Below are 18,504 nucleotides of genomic sequence, written 5' to 3' on the forward strand. Positions count from 1 at the left end.
GCCCTATGAAAGTAGCCACTGGTCACGGTAACGGTTTCCATGCCATATCCTAAAGTGGATGCTTGTCTTTTGGGCAGGTTTTTAATCGCCTCTGGTTTCCTCTCGTGCGACCTGGTGCTCTCGCAGTTCTCTCTCACATGCTGCTTAGTTTTCAGCATTCTCCAGAGGCGTTCCATTTGGTAAGTTACGACTCAAGTTTCCTACTTCGAAAAACCTTGTTTTAAAATTTCAACTTAGTATTGAGTCACATTTGTATTTGTGAAAAGATTATAGATTGGTCCTAAATCTATTTTCCTGTAGCTTTATGAGTCCTTTTAAAATTGATATTGTGAGATTTCCTCTCAAAGAATATATTTTAGAATGTTTTGGATCTCACCAAAACTTCCACTTGGGGTCACAACGAGCAACTGAAAGTTAAAAGTTACTCTTGCACTTGAGAAATGTCACGTGCCAGTGTCGCCGTTCACTGTCGGTTGCACACATGAGCAGTGTAGAAGGAGAAAAATGGTTTAAAACCACTGACTGCTCTAGAACTTCAGAAGCAGGAGAACATCAGTCTTTATTGCCCTAGAATTAGGGCTTTGCATTCTCTCTCAGCTCATACCCTATAAATTCTGTTGATTCCTCCTTTAAAATATATCCAGAATCCTACCACTTTTAACCAGCTGCATCACTGGTTTTGGTTTGACTTCATATTATTTATTTGATTATCAGTATTGCAAGTGAGAAATGACAAAATGTAATTTTGAGAACCTGTCCATTTTTCTGTCTAGGGCATCACAGGAAAGCAGTGCTTTGTGTGGTTACTCACTTCCTCCAAGGTCTGATCCTCAGTTTCACAGGACTAGAAACTGAATCAACACACCCACAGTTTAAAATTTTAGGAGGCCTGACCCACCACAAACATATTCAAAAGAGGCTGATGAAATGCAGAATTTCAGTTGCTGATTGTTGGTTTGAAATTTAACTAGCCTCAGAGAATTATGTATCACATCAGCTACTCAGTGCCCCATTTCCACTGAAGGAAAATCTTCAGGCTTATCAGAAATAAACCTTACTAACAAGTAATTACATTATAATACATTATCACTTAGGAAGAGTGATTTCTGTAGTTTATTGTTCTAATTGGTGAGCCTGATCATCAGTTAATAAACTTGTTATCCATTACATAAAACTCAAACTTGAGCTAATGTAGCAAGAATACTAGCAAAATCGTCCAAGGGGATAAAACTATTTGTCCCTCCCTTCAGGCACATCATGTATCAGCTGTTTGAGAAAAGGTTTATATTTATTTATTTTCTGGGGAGGAAATCCATTCTAATGTTTATTACTGTCCACACTTTCCTTATTCTCTCAGATAAGTCACTTTTGCTATGCTCTAAACCTATTTCTTTGCTCAATTTTTTAAAAGATGGAAGGGATCTCCTTACCTTTTGTTGCCTTCCCCCTCCCCGCAAAAAAGTAATTGAAATGGCAAATGGTTGACTTTGAAATATTTGACTACTGAAATAAGTAAGTATGAAATCATTTATTTAAAGAACAGTTAGAGCTAAAATAGGAAACTGTGATCTGGCTTAATATAGTCTAAAAACAAAGACCTAATTCTGTCTACATACTGTATATAGCCTGACCTACTACTCAACTGAAATTGACTTGGGCATCTAGTAGTGGGTCATGCAGGAGTTAAATCACCTGTAACTCGAAATAACTCAGCAAAGGACTCAGATTTAGGAGTTGCTAAGTATGAACAGGAACCTGGAATCACTAGTGTATTATACATTTAGAATATTTTAAAGCAAACCAAGATTGATGTTACAGAGTATGTTTTTACGGACCATTTGCTTTTCATATGCTTTTTATAAGTGACGAAAAAATTTTAAATGGAAGAGAAAATATCAAACCTTCTAATTAAATGTTATACACATTTTCTCAAATAATAACTTAAGTTTAATGAATATCACAGTAATGTCTGCAAATATTCAGATTTGCTCATTCAGAAAAAAAAAATCAGTTTTCAGATATTTAGAAGATAATAACCTGCTTGGACATCTGTCTTATACACTTGTGAAGAACTTAGTCTTATTTTTGAGTCAGCGATCATTTTTTACCATGTAAGATGTAATAGTAGATAACTAGGTATATTATCTGTCTGCAAAGATCCAATCTACATTAGGAAGGCTTTTGGATGATTTAGTATTATACATTAAATAATCATTTTAAAAATTCTTTCTTCTCTTCCATCTTTGTCTCTCCTATCACCTCTGAGGAAACCATAATTTTGGATTTCTGACTATTTTAGCAAATATCTGATAGATATGGCTTTATGGAGAAAAAATTCAGATTTGCTTTGAAATGTAGCGCTGATAGCAGTGGTGTGAACCATTAGGAACTGGTAGTTTTATGGTCAGATTAATGCCTTCAATAGAGGTAAGATTAAAGAAAGCGGTGTGAAAGCAAAAATATGATTTAAGACCTCAAAGCATAAGAGTAAAACCAGAGAGGAGAACGAAGAATAGCACTATTATTTTAAGAATATGAATTTCTTTCTACAAGAAGGAAGGGGGCTGATTGGAATATAACTGTAATTGTTTGCTGTTTGATGGTAAGACCATAGAGCTGGCTGTAACTTCACTTTTTTCATGAGTTAGCCATGAACCAAATAGATGTTCTACATTGCTTATACCAAATAATGTTCTACACTGCTTTTTATTTGGCTCATTTGGCTACTTTAAGAGTAGTCTGAAGGAGGGCAAAAGGTGAAAGCAAGGAGACCATTTGGGAGGCTTTGCATGAATTTGAGGCAAGAGATGATTGTCAGTTGAAACAAGAAAAGTTCTAGGCAGTATATAGGTTTGATTCCATTTATACAAAAAAATCACATATATGGTATGTGCCGTGACATGCCATATGAAGTTTGATATACAACCAATGTCTTTCGCTGGACAGTGGGATGGAGACTTTTACTTCATACATGTTTGTATCGTCAGATTTTCTTTATAGTAAGTGTATAATTCATTTACAACAAAATTAAACTTGTATAGAAAGATAATATAACAATCTAGGAAGTTTGGGCAATATATCATGAATTGCCCACAATCTCACTACACAACTTTTATGATTTACATTACAGTGTTTTTTTCCCCTAAATATTTTAACAAGGTTGTATTTATATTTATATTTATAATCAATATGTAATTTTTGTATCCTTCTTTTGAAATTTAACATCACATAATAAATATTTTCCCATGTTGCTGCATATACATACACACATACATACACAAAAGTTCTACAAAGAGAAAATAATAAGATGCTTTTTACATGTAGACTCTAAATATGTAGTATCAAATTATAATAATTAGTTGAAACAAGTGTAGTTCTGTACTAATGAGCCATTGCTGCAAAGTAGCATTTTTGTTAATAATGTCTTAAATATGTGATTGGCTCTGTATTGACTTTTTCTCTAATTTTATAATGAAAGGACATTGTTGTGCTTATTATCAGTGTTAATAGTTTTCTACATAATTATGAGCAATGAGCATTTTAGATTTCACTTTAATTTCTAACCCCAGTTCCTTAAAAATAATGGACTTTGCTAATTCTCTTTATTTTTAGAATCATCTCTTCTTTTTTGGAAGTGGGGCATGGGGATCATTAGTAAGGATAACCATGGTTGCATAAGACACCGTCCCTAAAATAAAGGTAGTCCCTTGTCTAAAATAGAGGTGGTGCTGTAGCCTCAGCTGTAATTTTAGTTGTATGGATAAGTTATCGTGAAGATCTTCTTGAAGCAGTCTTTAATGTGCTGCTGCTGCTGCTGCTAAGTCGCTTCAGTCGTGTCAGACTCTGGGAGATCCCATAGACGGCAGCCCACCAGGCTCCCCCGTCCTTGGGATAACATGTCTAGTTCTTTCAAGTGAAAAATCTAAAATTCACACTAGATGGCGCTCTTAAGCTAATGCTTGGTTTATCTTTTAAACATTTGTCCCTATTAAACAATCTGGTAAATATAATAGCCCCAACATTTTTCAGTTTAAGCCATTTTTAGAATGGCAGCAGTGACTTAGGCTCCTATTTATTACCTTAATTTTTTGTACCTTAGTTTTAAATGGAGTATAAGCATGAGGAGAGGGGTCTTATATGGATTACAATTACATATGCTTCAAAAACTAGATTTACCTTGGTATTCTAGAAATGTTTAACTTCATAAAGTTTTTAGAAAAAGACAGTGACCGAACATACAGAAGAGCATTTGCTAATCATGTAACACTTGCGTTCCATTTGTACTGGTGTGGGTTGCCACTTCCTTCTCCAGGGGATCTTTCCCAAACCTGGGTCTCCTGCATTGCAGGCTGGTTCTTTACAGACTGAGCCACCAGGGAAACCCGATTCCATTTGTAGGCTAGGGAATTTGTTGCCAGTTTGTGTAAATTGAAGAATGTTTGTCTTTTTTTCTGTTCAGATTGTTCCTCATGTAGTTAATCTGGTTCATTCCTTCAAAAGTGATGGCCTGCCTTCCAGTACAGCCTTCCTAGTGCAGTTAACAGAACTGATTCACTGTATGATGTATCACTACTCTGGATTTCCAGATCTCTACGAACCCATCCTGGAGGCAATAAAGGTATGATGGCAGTTGTACCAGTGTCTGTGGAGCTGCAGCCTATGATGTGATAGATGAATGCGATGAAACATTCCTATAACCAGCTATTCAATTTACTTTTTTATGGAAATGTGCGTTTTGTTTGAAAAATGTAATTGGAACCGTGGTTCAATAATTCTTAGTGATGTCTTTCTTATGTGCTATTACTCTCCAAATTAATAATCATATTTCTTCAGTTCTACAGTGCCAACAATGATAAGGTATATCTTTAAATTCGTAACAGCTTTGGAGGAAATTTGTTTTAAAAAATGATATATTAAGTTGAAACGTACATAAGTTGCTTCCCAATATCAGAAGTGTCAAAATATGTAAGATACATCTTAGATTCAAAGGAAGGCATTGTAATTACAGTATTTGACCTCTGTTTCTTCTCTGATTTTTATTTCATTTTTGCTATGGATTGTTCATGAATGTTCATATATCTTAGAATCTTTACTTGAATTATTTGTGAACTCACTGTTTTTCAACTTTGTGTGGATATGGGCTCTAAAAAGCATTGATTCTGTTTGTCTTGAAAAATGGGTCACAGCACACTTTCCTCTTAGTAAATGTATTGCTTAATCAGGGAACAGCAAAATAATTGGAGAACTTCCTTCAGCTAGATGTGTTCAGAAGTCGTTAGAAATCAGTTCTATTGATAATGTTCCTTTTTGAGATCTGAAATAAAGTATAAGGTCTCATTATCTTTACTTCTGTATATGAAATGAATACAAAGCATATTCTTTCTACTGTAGAGTTTCTAGTTAGACTTAGAATGAGTTTGGATGAGGCCAAAACACAAAACTGTTCAGCAAAGAAGGTAAACTACTGGTATGACCCTTGGAACTTCAGAAGTAAATGTCTTTATTTATAAAAGATTTTTGTCATGGATTTGATGGCAATATTAACCCCTTTCTGCAATGTTGCTGTGTCCACAAATGAAAGCTACTGCTGTTGTTAAATGTCATTCTTCACCACTAAAAGCTGAAAATTCTGATAACTGAAGTAGGCTCAGTTTGCACAGATCTCCTGTTAAACTAAGGGAAGCATTTTCCATTAGATGTCAACAATAACAATAAAATCAAAAGATTAAAATTCCTTCAGAAAGTACTTTCTGAGGTTTAAGTTCTTTAGGTGGTAACAGCAGGCCAAAAAAGCCTTCAAGATTTCGCCCCAGCTTCCTTAGTCTCCAGTACTCCAGTCATGCTTGAAAACCACTGACACTGAACATTTTCTCTCATATGTCACAAAGCGGGGAAGAAACTGTGTCTTGTAATAATTTTCTCTGTGGTTAAACATGAGATGGAGATTTGTTTTTTAAAGTCAGAGGTCATTGTGCTTAGATACTTTCATTTTTCATTCTCTGACTACTTTGAGATTTCATTTCTAAGGGTTAACACTGGGTAAATATTAGTAGTGAATGATAAAGAGATATTCCTTATTTTACTATGAACTTTGAAAGCAAATTGTTAAGCTAATTCAGTTGTGTGCTAAGTCCTCATTCTACAAACTTTGAATAGCACTGCCACATATTCTCTGAGGTTTATTTTGAAAATATTTTGCTGACAAATAGGAAGTAGAAATAGTTCAAATGTGATTTGAGTTCCTATTTCTTGAGTATTCCTCAGCTTGATAAACTCTAGGAGATAGGTATTCATTTTTGGAGACCATTATTTTTGCCATGTACTGTGATTTTTTTGACTATCAGTCAAAACTAAATGGGAAAAGAGAAAGATTAAATGTCAGTGGAAGAATCTTCTTTATGGTGTTAATAACAAAAAATAGTTTATATTTTATACTACTTTTCCTCTTTATGATCTACAGGATTTCCCTAAGCCCAGTGAAGAGAAGATTAAATTGATTCTCAATCAAAGTGCCTGGACTTCTCAATCCAATTCTTTGGCATCTTGCTTGTCTAGACTTTCTGGAAAATCTGAAACTGGGAAAACTGGTCTTATTAATCTAGGGAATACATGTTATATGAACAGTGTTATACAAGCATTGTTTATGGCCACAGAGTAAGTTTAAATTTGAACTTTTAAAAAATTTTTCATTTTAACTGTAGAAATTGATGCATGCTGATGAAATGTAAGATGGTGAGATTGTCTTCAAATTATTTCTTATATGTGGCAGAACAAATATTAATATTTTCATATAATTGCCTTATTCAGAAATGAAATTGCTTTTAGTGCCTGGACCTATTAAAATGCTAATTTATATAAATTATACTTCATGTTTATATTATTTATTTCATTTAGAGTCTTTCAATTGCTCTGACTTGATATTTATTAATATATCAGAGGAAGTGATTGAACTTATTTCACAGAGTTTAAGGGTCCTCAAGTACTAATTTGTTATTATCCTGTAAGACTGATTTTTTTTTTTAACCTGTATATCTTCTGAAGTGGTCATATTTAGTTTTTTCTGCTTGTAGGTATTTTGCTGTTTGTTTCTCAGATCAATAACTTCTTCACTGCCCTTAAAGAAATTCAAGCTCTGCTTCCCATCCCAAGTTGATAGATACTAAACAGATGTATAACAGACATGTTCCTTTGTCGTCTTACAGATTTACTTTCAAATACATTTTCTTTTGCAGCCGAGCAAATAGGAAATCAGTGGCTTTTAGCTATGTGAATGCACTCTGTAAAGGAACAAAAGAGTGATGAACTTTTCCTGAAGGCAAAAACCTGGTTGAATTTTTCTCTTCTATACCAATAGGATATTCATGGAACTTGACCAAAGATGTTTACAAATTGAATTCTAGGCCTTTGTAAGTTTTTATGCCTTCCTAGAGGTATCACAGGAAAAGGAGAAGGAAATGGCAACCCACTCCAGCACTCTTGCCTGGAAAATCCCATGGATGGAGGAGCCTGGTGCTGCAGTCCCTGGGGTCGCTGCGAGTCGGACACGACTGAGTGGCTTTGCTTTCACTTTTCACTTTCATCATTGGAGAAGGAAATGGCAACCCACTCCAGTGTTCTTGCCTGAAGAATCTCAGGGACAGAGGAGCCTGGTAGGCTTCCGTCTATGGGGTCGCATAGAGTTGGACACGACTGACGCGACTTAGCAGCAGCAGCAGCAGCAGCAGCAGAGGTATCATACCTGGAACAGGGTTTGGCAGCCCACTTCAGTATTATTGCCTGGAGAATCCCATAAACAGAGGAGCCTGGAGGGCTGCGATGTGGGGTTGCAAAGAGTCGGACATGACTGAGCGACTGATCACAGAGCAATCATAAACTAAAAGCTGAAGAGTTTAGCTTTATTTTCTTTCCTGGCCTCAATATATACAATCAAAACTAAGGTGTTTTCATTTGGTCTAGGGGTTCGTTTGTTTTTAGGAATTTTTTCTTGTGTTCTAAGAAAATATTTATTCATAGACACAACTGATACTAGGCATAAAACCAAAATAATCCATGTCTTACCACCAGAGGTCATCTAATCCAGCCATCTCATTTTACAAATGATAGAGAAAGCAAAAACTCAAAGCAATTATAACTGACAGCTACAATTCAAAGAGCACATCTTATTTTATAGCAGCCAATACTATCTCAGAATAGGCAGACAGCATATTTTATTTCTTTGGTAATATGTAAATTCTTAAATAAATCTAGGAGTACATAAAATAAAAATCAGACATTCCCATAGGTTTCTGTTAATAGTTTTGCTTGCATTGTTCCAGACCTATTTTTTGTATAGTGATAAGATTCATCTAGTATAAAACAAATGCGTTGGTTTTTAAAAATATGTTTACAAAGAATCTTGTTTATTTTTTTCCAGCCACTTATTTTTTTTCTTTTGAAGATTTATATTGGAAATAGTCCCATGTTAGTGTAATGACAGAGCTATATCATTCTGAGTAAATAGATGTGCCGTAGTTAATTTAATCATCTTCCTAATGATGAATATTAGGTTGTTTTGCTTATAATTAACATATGCCTATGATATAGAGGCTATTCTTTGAATAGGGTGTGCCACATTGGTCTTATAGAAAGGTTATAGCATTTGAACTTGCATACTAATACATGATTGTACCTATGACCCCATACCTTTAGCAGTACTTGATAAAATCAGTATTAAAAAATCTTTCTGATCTGGACAACAGTGTCTTTGTGCATCTTGGCTGACCTTTAGTTTTTTGCCCTCTCTAGTATCTTTGTTCACTTGTGTCTCTTTTCTGAATGATCTTTTCTTTCCATCACGCACTTTTCTGTTGGGTCCTTTTCTTTTTCCTACTGATTTATCCTGGATGTATATGTGCTTTCTTCCCATCAGAATGATACATTTAGCGAGTGTTTTGTTTGCAGTTTTTTATTTTATGTAGTCAGATCTGCTATTTATCATTTATAGCTTCTGAATTCTAGGACACCTTCCCCTCCAAAATCCCTTTACCCCCTTTTCTTCTGTTAAATACTTCAGTATTTTCATATTTTATATTTAGCTCATTACTTCTCTGTGGCATCTGTAATGATATGAAATCTTGTTTAATTCCATTTTTTTCCCAAAAGGATACCCAATTGTTCTATACTGTTTTTTGAAGTTTCTTCTTTTCCCATTCAGCGCTAGTACTACATTCTTTAAAACTCTGACTTTATCATAGTTTTGATGACAGGACATTTTTTTATATTTCACGAGTTGAAAGAATTTAAAAGTTGTTTACTCAAGTTACTAGTTAATAGCTTCATCTATTTCTATTTGCACCATTTTCTTTCTTCTTTACTACATTGTAGGTAGTAACTGTGCTAGGTAAAGGGCCTTCAGGTAAGTGAAATTTTACTTTAAGGATAATAACCTGAACTAACTTCCCTTTAGCTTTTAAAAAGTGCATCATGTGTAAACATGTAGACAAAAAATCGTTATATTTTACTATCTTTCAGTTTCAGGAGACAAGTATTATCTTTAAATCTAAATGGGTGCAATTCATTAATGAAAAAATTACAGCATCTTTTTGCCTTTTTGGCTCATACACAGGTGAGTGTAAGTGTGTATAGTATGTATATGTGAACTGAATTGATAATCTTCTTTAAACTTCACATTATATCAAATTTGATGAACCTTTTTCGCTGAAGAAATAATCTCTCTCCCAGCACAACAGATCCACATAGAAATCTAAAGAGATACTGCCTAAAATCAGGATATGCCCTAAGTTCTTACTTCTCCCTTCTACTTTCCATTCTTGTAGATGAATATTTTACTGACCCATTATTCTAATTATTATAGGTAAAATTTGATTTCCTATCCAAAAATTAGCTCCTTCATGAAGAAATATTTTAAAATGCATCTTTAATATTAAGTTTATAGATATTAATTTGGTAGATTTTCATAGTAATGAACAATTTAACATGAATAATTAAAATAATTTTGTGGCATCTTGGCTTTTCTCCCCCTCCCATTTCTAATGTATATACCCTTTCATTATGACTAAACTTTTGAACTCAATGGATAAACTGTTTACCTGTTAAAAGTTACAGAGCTTAAAATTTTGTGATCTTTTATATCCACAAATTAATCCAAGAAAATAAGTTTATGCTAATAGCAAGAACGTCATGTAAATAGCCATTTATTGAGAGATATAATATGAAGTCTGATAAGCATTCAGAAAGGAATCCTTATGCTCAAGGAACTTGTACTTTTAAGTTTTGAGTAATACCTATGAATAATACAAATCATTTATAAATAATATTTTCTGGTTTTACTGTTTTCATTTCACAGAGGTCTAAAGGAATAGGTAGTTACAGCCAGAAGAGAAGATAGATTTAGAATTGATGGAATTGAGTTGTTAGGAATGCTTTGTTTCCTATCTACAAGCTGAGAAATATCTCAAGTATAACTTCTTAAATGGAAGGAATCAAGATTGACATGAGTGATGGCCTGAAATACTCAGAGGATCATTTTACTGTTCTCTACCTGGAGGAAATATGTTCACAAATTTAACACCTCAGGACCAAAGGAGATGAAATCTCCTCCCTGCAACTTCCAAACATTGTTTTCTAGTAAATGGATGTATGTACTTGCTGTATTTACTGTATGCTGTATTTACTGTATGTTATATAGAGTTTGCCCTTGAACATCACAGTCTGAACTGCAAAGGTTCACTTACACATGGATTTTTTTCAATAAATATGTACTACAGTACTACATAATCCATGTCTGAGTCCACAGATATAGAACCACAGATATGGTGGGCCTATTGTAAAGTTATACACAAGTTTTTGACTAAGCAGAGGGTCAGCACCCCTAACCCCATGTTGTTCAATGGTCAGCTATATAACATGTATGCATATGGTAGGTGTATGTGTATCTATGTGTACATGTGTAGAAATAAATACATTATATATACTATATTAACTTAAGTCAGAGCTATTAGGAAAAAGCCTTAGGAGTCTTCCATATTCCCAACAAAAGAAGAATTAACAAGAGAACCTAATTAAACTTCTGCCATAGTTGAGACCCTGTCTGACAAGTAGATTAGGTAGGTAGATTTACCCTATACGATTTAAAAGGCTTTTATTCTCATAATTAATAAAGCTAATATGTATTAAGCATTTAAATTCGTCTTTCACTTTTCACTTTCATGCATTGGAGAAGGAAATGGCAACCCACTCCAGTGTTCTTGCCTGGAGAATCCTAGGGATGGGGGAGCCTGGTGGGCTGCCGTCTATGGGGTCACACAGAGTCGGACACGACTGAAGCGACTTAGCAGCAGCAGCAGCAGCAGCTCCTCTGCTAGGTGGTTTACATATATTATCTCTTAATCCTCAAAATCAATCTGTGAGGTAATAAGGTAGTGTCCCCATTTTACAGGTAAAGAAACAGGGCTTACATGACCTGCTTTCATGGCCATGCAAACAAGTGGCAAGACTGGAATATGAATCAAATGATTTCTGAAACCCATTGCAAACAATCCACCAAATTCCTTTTCTTCAAAATGCCATAAACACACCTATTTTGATAGAAATGTTTTCCTTAACTGAGAACCCTGTCATATACCACAAATACTCAAATTCTAAATTTTCAAGTTATAATCACAACTTTGCAGATGTCTTTTTCAGTTCTTTTTGTGTTGTGGCAAAATCTAGGATTTCAGCCTACCTTGCTCTAAAGTCCACAAGCAATCACTTCACTAAACTGCTCCTATGTATGTGACTTGTTCTCTTGTTAATTGTTCTTTTATTGGGAATATTTCCTAACAAATAAAGTTAGCAAAGTTCCTGACCAGTGTGTTCATATTCCATACATTTATGACATGTGTTCCCAAATAAATTTTCACCTAAAATCAGTATGCATGGCTCTGTAGAGTATGTCCCTTATTAATCCAAAATATATTCACTAACTTTTTTTTTCAGATTTTTTTTTTAAATTGTGGATTCAAGCACATCAGAGAGATAAGGCCAGAAGCATTGTATTAAGTTAAAGAGACTTGGGGTCTGATAAAAATCCCCTCTGCTACTAGTTTAGCTATATGACCTTGGGCAAGTCACATACTTTCTCTAGATCTTATTTCTGATCTGCAGAATGAGACGTTATGACTGAAAGTTACCTAAATGTATTTGTTTGGTCCTTTGTAGTAAAGGTTAAGCCCATGTAATTGTAGTAATCTTTATTAAACATTATATATTAAGATTTAGGTATTTAGCTCATGATGTGAGAATCACTTCTTTGTGTTTTCTTGATCACTAGAGAGAAGCATATGCACCTCGGATATTCTTTGAGGCTTCCAGACCTCCATGGTTTACCCCCAGATCACAACAAGACTGTTCTGAATACCTCAGGTTTCTACTAGACAGGTAAAAAGTATTTCTAGAGCTGTGATTTGAATTAGTTCTTTCTTAACAGATTATTTCTACCGAATATTGTTTTTACCTTTAAAGACATTATTTCTAATGTTAAACTCTAAAATGCCTTGCATTTATTGTATTTTTTTAGGTGTTTTTAATTTAGTTTCTTTTTTAAATTTTCTTACTTTAGCTGTTCTCAAAGTGTAGTACAGGAACCCCTAGGTGTTCCCAAAACACTTTCAGGGATCTTTCCCTTTCCGACTGCATATCTGTGTATCTGTAGTTAAGGCCAGACTTTCTTCATATGCTTCATCCAAAATAACAGAGCACAATAGACTGAATGCAGAGCAGATACAAGGATCCAGCCTTCCTTCTGTTAAGCCAGGTGCTTGAAATATTTGCAAAATGAGCCATTCTTCTCACTAAATTTTTTTGGGTTTAGAAAATATAACTGTTTTTCATTTAAAAATGTTATTTATATTAGCATGTAATGAGTTTATTATTTATTATTGTGTAGCACTTTATTACTTTTATTCTCAGTTTTTGAGTACAGTAAATATTGATAGATACAACCACATACATGATAGCTCTCAGGTTCCTCAGTTATTTTTAAGAGTATAAAGGCATTCTGAGATAACAAAATTTAATAACTTAACCTTTAGACCAACTGATAATTAGGTGGGTTTGATAAATTGTATTGTCTTCTTCCCATTTAGGTAATAAAACCTATTGTTTCCCAGTCTTTGCCTCCTTTCTGGAATGTAAATGACTAGTAAAGTTAGTTGAACCCAACATGTGCAACATGTTCCTCCCATTCAACAAGGATACGTTGAGTAGTTTCTTTGTGCCAGGCTTTCTGTGAGATGCCAGGCAGTCGAAGATCTATAAGACAGTTAGTGGGTATATACAGTATAAGTGCTATAAAATAGCAGTATGAAGAACGTGTAGTGAGAATATAGGTCAGGAACAATCCCTGACTTATCTTCTGATCTACATTCTCGAAATGTTTGATAAAGGATTATCTGGTTTAAAGGAGGAGAAACTTTATTTTTTAAATAAGCATTATATTTGATAAGAATAATTTGGCTATTTATATAAGCCAAGCCACTCATATTTTTGAGTAGAACTGACATTTAAATGTAAGCCAAGTAGCTATATAATGATATACTCTCCTGCAGGCTCCATGAAGAAGAAAAGATCTTGAAAGTTCAGTCCTCACACAAGTCTTCTGAAAGTCCAGGATGCAGTGAAACTTCTTTACAGGTGGTAGCCAATAAAGCAGCTGTCCTAACGGAGACCCATTGCACAAGTGACGGTGAGAAGACGCTAATTGAAAAAATGTTTGGAGGAAAACTGCGAACTCACATTTGTTGTCTGAACTGCAGGAGTACCTCACAGAAAGTGGAAGCCTTTACAGATCTTTCACTGGCCTTTTGTCCTTCCTCTTCTGTGGAAAACTTGTCTTTTCAAGATCCAGCATCATCACCCAGTACACAAGATGATGGCCTAACCCAGGCCAGCGGGCCTGGTCCTTCAAAAGAACCAGGAGTCTGTAACGCGTCAGCAGTTGCCATTGCCTGTGACTCAGCTGTGAATGAAAGAATGGTTGACAGTCCTGATGAGTTCTGCTGTACTGAGGACACTTCTGTCCCTAATGACTCTAGCAAGATGCTTGTTAATAAAGATGTACCTCAGAAACCAGGAGGTGAAACCACACCTTCAGTGACTGACTTATTAAATTATTTTTTGGCTCCAGAGATTCTTACTGGTGATAACCAGTATTATTGTGAAAACTGTGCCTCTCTGCAGAATGCCGAGAAAACTATGCAAATCACAGAGGAACCTGAATACCTTATCCTTACTCTCTTAAGATTTTCATATGATCAGAAGTATCACGTGAGAAGAAAAATACTAGACAATGTGTCACTGCCACTGGTTTTGGAGTTGCCAGTTAAAAGAACTCCTTTCTCTTCATTGTCAGAAAGTTGGTCTCTAGATGTTGACTTCACTGACATTAGTGAGAATCTAGCTAAAAAGTTAAAGCCTTCTGGGACTGAAGAAGCTTGCTCCCCCAAACTGGTGCCCTATCTCTTGAGTTCTGTGGTCGTTCACTCTGGTGTGTCCTCAGAAAGTGGGCATTACTATTCTTATGCCAGAAACGTCACAGGAACAGAGTCCTCCTGCCAGATGTGCCCCCAGCCTGAAACTCTGGCGTTTTCCTCCTCCCGGAATCACTTACTAGGGAGAGAGAGTCCCACCACAGTGATTGAACAGGACTTGGAAAATAAGGACATGTCAAAAGAATGGTTTTTATTTAATGACAGCCGAGTGACGTTTACTTCATTTCAGTCAGTCCAGAAAATTACGAGTAGGTTTCCCAAGGATACAGCTTATGTACTTTTATATAAGAGACAGAACAGTACTAATGGTTTAAATGGTAATAATTCAACCACTGGACTCTGGGTAAATGGAGACCCACCTCTACAGAAAGAACTAATGGATGCTATAACAAAAGACAATAAACTATATTTACAGGTAGGTTGGAAATACAGTCATCATTTGTGGAAGATATTTAAACAGTTGATAAGTGGTTGAATGCTTGCCTTTATTTTGAAATCCACCTTTACACTTCCTAGGAATTTACAAAGTGGTGATTTTGAAATTTGAATCTGGGTTCATATGAAATGGGTTCAACCTATATAACTAAATTTTCTTACTTGCTAATATTGTGAATTAGTTATGGAGAGTCACAATTAGATGCAGTATAGAAGCCCTTCTTTGTTTTCAACTAGAAAAGATCTGATCATTATAAAATCATGCCATTCAGATATTTAATGTTTAATAAATTTAATAAGAATAAATTCAGAAGTTTAATAAAATGGAAATATTTTCCTCTTCCTTTTAGTTCCACCTGCCAGGGGAAACAACTGCTAAATTTGCATTTATTTCTTCTTGACCTTTGTACAAATATTTTAAGAACTATTTATTGACAAGTAGTTAAAAGGAGACTAAAAGGTAGAATATGTACACAACAGATGTTTGTATTCTTTAAGGACCTGATCGGTAGACTCAAGGCAATAATACAACAGTAAATAAAACTATGGAATAAGGATTTCATATGAGCTGAATTTACTTATAAATATACTTTTCACAAAGATTTTTCTTACTTTAAACTTAATATAGACCTTGCTGAAAGTATTTTTCTTTGAAACCTGCCAACTTGCTATCAACATAAAAGACCAACAGTAAATAGGAGTTAAAACTGTAGGTGTTACAAACACACCAAATGATTTTATGAGTTTAAATATGTAAGTTTCTAAAAATTTTGTGTTACAGACTCTTAAAAGATTCAGAATAAGAGAAAAAACAGTACTGATTTTTGAGAAAGTTTACTGTATTATGAAATATTCAAATAATGATACATGATACATTTTTAAAGGAGTATGGCAGTGTTCCAGGATTACACAGAAACAATACATTTTGCAGGAAAAAAAAATAAGAAACTCAGAATATTCCTTATTCACTACCAGAAAGGCTTATGATCAAGGTAATAGAATATATTCAACCATGTACTTCTTGCTAGATATCAGATAAGCCATTAGATAGGAATCATCAGGATTCTTGAACATTGCAAAGATGGAGTGAGGGTAAGAAGGTAAGGTTGAAACAGAATTTCTACAAAATAAAATATGAAAGTAAGGCCCAGTGCAATCTTGACTTTTGAAATATATAAAAATGACTCTAATTTCTATAATTGGAATGCCAAAAACTTACCCCATTACATCCTATTTTACAGTGTTTGTGATGAGCCATTCTTTTCATTATGACTTTATTATCCGTATGCCATTATAAAGAAAAAGCATTATGTACTTTGTGAATTCAGTTTCTCGAGCTGTGCAGTTGTTCTAAATTCCATTTTATGTCTCAGATTGTCCAGTTGTCTAATGCAAAAAAGTTATCACTTCATTTTACATTAAAGTATTACCTGTTTTAAGATATTATTTATTTACCTGTATTAAGACTCTTAGGCTGTTAAAGCTTCATATTAAAGTGCCTTTTTGAACCAAATTACAATAACAAATACCCAACTAGAAATTAATTAGAAACTTAAATATATTTAGACTTTATATGATTTAATTTCAATACAGTAATATAATGGATAGGTTTTGAATGGTGATGTTTCTCATACTGTAACCAAATCATTCTGGTGTTTTAAGTTTGCGTTAGGAGCTGTAGTGCTTCTTCTGTTGTGAATGTGTCTTCATAATTGCCTGGCAGTGAGAATATGTGGTGAGATTTTATATATAGCAGTTTTCAGCTGTCATTCTTTAGTTTTGAACACGTGGAACATATATGTGTATATTTTTCCTCTCATTTCCAGTGCTGTTTTTACATTCACTCTTGAGTTATAGTTAAAAGTGTGTGCCCATTGAATAGTAATAATGCTTTGTAATAGATTGCTATGTTTGGGATACAGCTTTGGCTTTAAGAAATGGCATTCTGCCTAATTATAAAATAGTTGTAAAAAACTTACCAAATCTTAGTAAAAGTAAGGCTATGGAGTTAAGTCACAGCTAGACTTACAAGTGTTAGAAGGACTCTTGCTGTTTATAGTATGGGAAGGACTAGTGGTTTTGAAAAACCTAGGCAAAAGAATTCTACCACACAAACTATTTTCTACTCTGTATCATAACCTGACACGCAGGAAAGCAGTGCAAACTGTGGATCTTGAAGTATATCTGGGAAAGGGCTTGTTCCTCATATCCTTCTACCCCCAACTTCCATTGGGAGTATCTCCATTCTTTTAGTGACTGGACTACAAACATCATGCTTTCTGTTAGGATCCAGTGTGAGAAAGGATGTGTGAATGGTATCACCTAACCCCATGTGTTCCACCCTAACTGCAGACAATCCTCTCCTTTCTTGTTCAGTTTCTTTTCTTTCTTTGGAGGAGGTGGGAGTTTGTCTGAATATCTTTCTTCATCATACATCATACATAAGAGTATATATTGCATATACATACATAATAGTATATATGGTATCGCATACATAAGAGTATATATTGTATCTCATGCATAAGAGTATATATTGTATCTGTGTAGTTTAAAACAAACAAACAAAAAAGCTGGATCAATTTTATGCTTACAGATTTACTTAAATGAGAGATCTAAATATACTGAAAGGTTTTTGTCCCAAAGCAACAGTAGCTCCTTTTTGTTACTTGACCAATAGTCCACTATTGAAATAAGAATTAATTTTAATACTTGATATAAAATTGGGTAAAATTACTTATAAATTTGTGAATTTACCTAATATTCTCATCTATATTAAAAGAAATAAAATGAAAAGTTGTTTCCCCTACTTTTATCCATAGATGAAGCTTATCTTCTGAAAACAGAATATCATATGCTTTTCTCCATCAGCCATGTATTTATATAAATAACTACAAAAGTAAAAATGGAGTCTTACTTCCTTGAGAAGCTCTGTATCTTAAAGTATAATATAATATAGGTTTCAGATGTCTCAGAAGCAGTGGGGTTACTCAGTTTTGTATTGTGTAGGTTCTTCAACATAGTTTCTGGTGGGAAATCACTTTTTAATAGAGTCTAGGCAAGGTCTTCTTGAACAGAACTTCTTGAACTCTGCCTTGCATATTTACTCAGTTTATTTATTTCATTAGGGACCATGATCTGTATCCTAAACCAAATATTGTTTCTTAGATACAGAGCCATATTTTCATTGCTTGTTTAGATAGCTTAATGTATTATAGAGCCAGAATGGAGTATTTCTGTTTTTATTTTTGTGTCTATTTCTGATATCTGTATGGCAGCTTTTATTTTTTTATCTGTCAAACATATGTAATCTTACTCTAACTTTACAAATTGAAGAATAAATTAATATAATCCCTGAGAAATATCGTGTGGTTAGACATGATACAGAGGAGCCAGCAGTTATAAATGTTGTAACTGATAGAGTTAATGGAAGAATTGTTTTTGAGAAGTATCCTGTAAATTAAGTTTTAAAAGCCTTTCTAAGGGCCTATCAGAGACTGGTTAATTAAGCCGTTCTGCTATAAGGATTTCTTATCTATGA

The 18,504-nt window shown here is 34.3% G+C and overlaps 1 protein-coding gene across 1 annotated transcript in view; it reads left to right on the plus strand.

Annotated features, from left to right (window-relative positions):
- Positions 1-18,504, plus strand: part of USP38 (ubiquitin specific peptidase 38) — a 32,402-nt gene that overhangs the window by 11,413 nt on the left and 2,485 nt on the right. Inside the window, exons 4-9 of the mRNA XM_006053800.4 lie at positions 78-179; positions 4,460-4,618; positions 6,461-6,654; positions 9,511-9,604; positions 12,314-12,420; positions 13,590-14,946. Of these exons, the coding sequence (XP_006053862.4) occupies positions 78-179; positions 4,460-4,618; positions 6,461-6,654; positions 9,511-9,604; positions 12,314-12,420; positions 13,590-14,946 (2,013 nt within the window). The remainder of the gene's footprint in view (positions 1-77; positions 180-4,459; positions 4,619-6,460; positions 6,655-9,510; positions 9,605-12,313; positions 12,421-13,589; positions 14,947-18,504) is intronic.

The sequence above is a fragment of the Bubalus bubalis genome, chromosome 17, assembly GCF_019923935.1.
Source record: "Bubalus bubalis isolate 160015118507 breed Murrah chromosome 17, NDDB_SH_1, whole genome shotgun sequence".
NCBI classification, from domain to species: domain Eukaryota; kingdom Metazoa; phylum Chordata; class Mammalia; order Artiodactyla; family Bovidae; genus Bubalus; species Bubalus bubalis.